This window comes from Neltuma alba, unplaced genomic scaffold (genome assembly GCF_004799145.2).
Source record: "Neltuma alba isolate B1F8T4 unplaced genomic scaffold, ASM479914v2 tig00010692_pilon, whole genome shotgun sequence".
In the NCBI taxonomy this organism is placed as follows: domain Eukaryota; kingdom Viridiplantae; phylum Streptophyta; class Magnoliopsida; order Fabales; family Fabaceae; genus Neltuma; species Neltuma alba.
Window position 1 is genome coordinate 42555 of NW_021635532.1, and position 2227 is coordinate 44781.

General features: G+C 42.3%; 1 protein-coding gene across 1 annotated transcript; it reads left to right on the top strand.

The window, feature by feature from the left end:
* Positions 1–998: 998 nt before the first annotated feature.
* LOC114758414 (uncharacterized) lies at positions 999–1514 on the top strand. Its single transcript, XM_028947450.1, has one exon. It carries the CDS (start codon positions 999–1001, stop codon positions 1512–1514), a length of 516 nt encoding a protein of 171 aa, XP_028803283.1.
* Positions 1515–2227: the final 713 nt, after the last annotated feature.

The following is a 2227-nucleotide window of genomic DNA, read 5'->3' on the forward strand; positions in this document are numbered from 1 at the left end:
TGCGGCTTAGCAACTGGAAAATTAATAAGCTCTCTTTTGCAGGAAGGGACACTTTGATTAAATCAGTGGTCGCTGCTATTCCTAATTACATCATGCAGACCGTAGACCTCCCGGTGAGCACGTGCAACGAGATAGAGAAAAAGGTGAGAGACTTCCTATGGGGATCTTCTGATAAACAGCACAAGATGCACCTGGTTTCATGGAACTCCATCTGTGAGGATAAGCGAAAAGGAGGATTGGGCATGAGACATATAAAGCAGCAAAACAAAGCCTTCCTTATGAAACTAGGATGGGGTCTTGTGAAAGACAGAGACTCTCTTTGGGTTAAAGTTCTTTGGGGAAAATACGGTTGCGGTGCAGACACTATCCCAACCATCAATACCCGAAAGCAAGGCTCAAACACGTGGCAAGGAATTAAAAAGACTTGGCAACAAATACAAGACGGCATACAACACGTCCAGGATCGGGATGGAAACAGTCATGTCCGATGGAGATGGGAGAAACACGTTAAATTCACCATTAAATCAGCTTACAGATTGCTAAACGCCGAGAATGCTCCATTTAATGGCCATTAGTCCCAGATCTGGAAATTAAAAGTCCCTCAGAGATGCAAAACATTTGCCTGGCTCATGACTCATGAAAAACTACTCACCAACAACATTAAATGGAAACGTGGCTTACACCTGGACAGTAAGTGCAGCAAGTGTAACATGATGATGGAGGACAACCTACATGCTGTTCGAGACTGCTCTCTAGTCCGAAACCTTCAGAATACAGTTGTAAAACCGACCTACCGCAATAAATTCTTCAACACGAGGTCGCATGGGTGGATACATATGAACCTGACAGAGAAAGTGGGACAGAACAGCGAGTACTGGAAAGGATTATTCATTGTTATATGCTGGTTAATCTAGAGAAACCGTAATGAAAGGTACCATTCAGCAACTTCCATCTCGCTTGACATTGTCGTTTCAAAGGCAAGCAGTATCCTGAGAAGCATGACTTCAGCAACGACCAAGCTTAAAGGTACGCGTGACAGACTACAGAACCAGATACCACCCGGTGATAAAACTACTATGGAGGTTGATGGAGCGTACTCTTTCAGACACAACATCGCGGCTTACGGAGGGGTAATTAAAAGCGCAGGAATGACAGCACTGGAAGGCTTTATGATGAAAATAGACGCAACTGATAGCCTGGTAGCAGAATTATGGGGATGTTTAGTGGGTCTTAAGAGAGCCTGGGATGCAAACTACAGAGAGATAATCCTGAGAACGAACTCGGTAGAAGCAATAGAACTAATCTATGGAGAAAGCAACGACATGCACGAAGACTGGGTGCTGATAAGCGAGATTAAAGAGATGATTAATAGAGACTGGCATGTGGAAATACATCATATCGACCGTCAGAACAATGGCCATGCAGATACTCTTGCTAAGAAGGCCCTAAATGGTGCTTTTGGCCTCCAAATTCTGGGCCCGAATGCACTATCTTACATTTTATCTTCAGTGTAGAGTAGCTAGTTTTCTTGTTTTTCGACGTATCAAAAAAAATATTGTGCTTGACATTATATATGCATAAATAAATCCAGATTTCATATTCATTATTTGGCTAACTATTTATTTGCTGAGAACATTCCATTTGGTGCTTTCGTTGACCAACTACTATCATGGCAGAGGCTACACATTTCAAAGACATACAAGGTGAGGTGAAAAATGTGCAGGTTGAGGTGAAAACTTATTAGTACATGGACCAGGTAGAGAAGTCATCAAAGGAAAGAAATGGATGGCATTGAGGCTAATACTAACGCTGGGTTTGATTGGTTGGAATTGACTTTAGATGTTCTGACAAACACTACTTAGCCTCGTTTTGACAAGCTAGAAATGGTGATAGAGAACTTGGGTAAGAATTTGGGCTTGTCGAGCCGCAACTATGAGAAAATGGGAGAGACTTCACATACTGGTGGGGTTCATCTTGGAATGGTCCCTTTGGTTCTGCGAAACCCATTAAACTAGACTGCCCAAAGTTTAGTGGGTGTGGATCCAACTACTTGGATTTGTAGGGCGGAACAGTACTTTGGGTACTACCATACACCAGATATACAGAGGATCATCATCGTCTCTATGAATTATGAAGGAGAGGTTGTGTCGTGGTTTCAGATGCAGTAAAAAGCAAGGATGATTAAGAGTTAGAATTCATTAGTAAGTTCAATAGAGAATGAATATGG

Excerpts from the sequence above, each read along its gene's own strand:
- LOC114758414 (XM_028947450.1), top strand. The coding sequence starts at position 999 with ATGACTTCAGCAACGACCAAGCTTAAAGGTACGCGTGACAGACTACAG.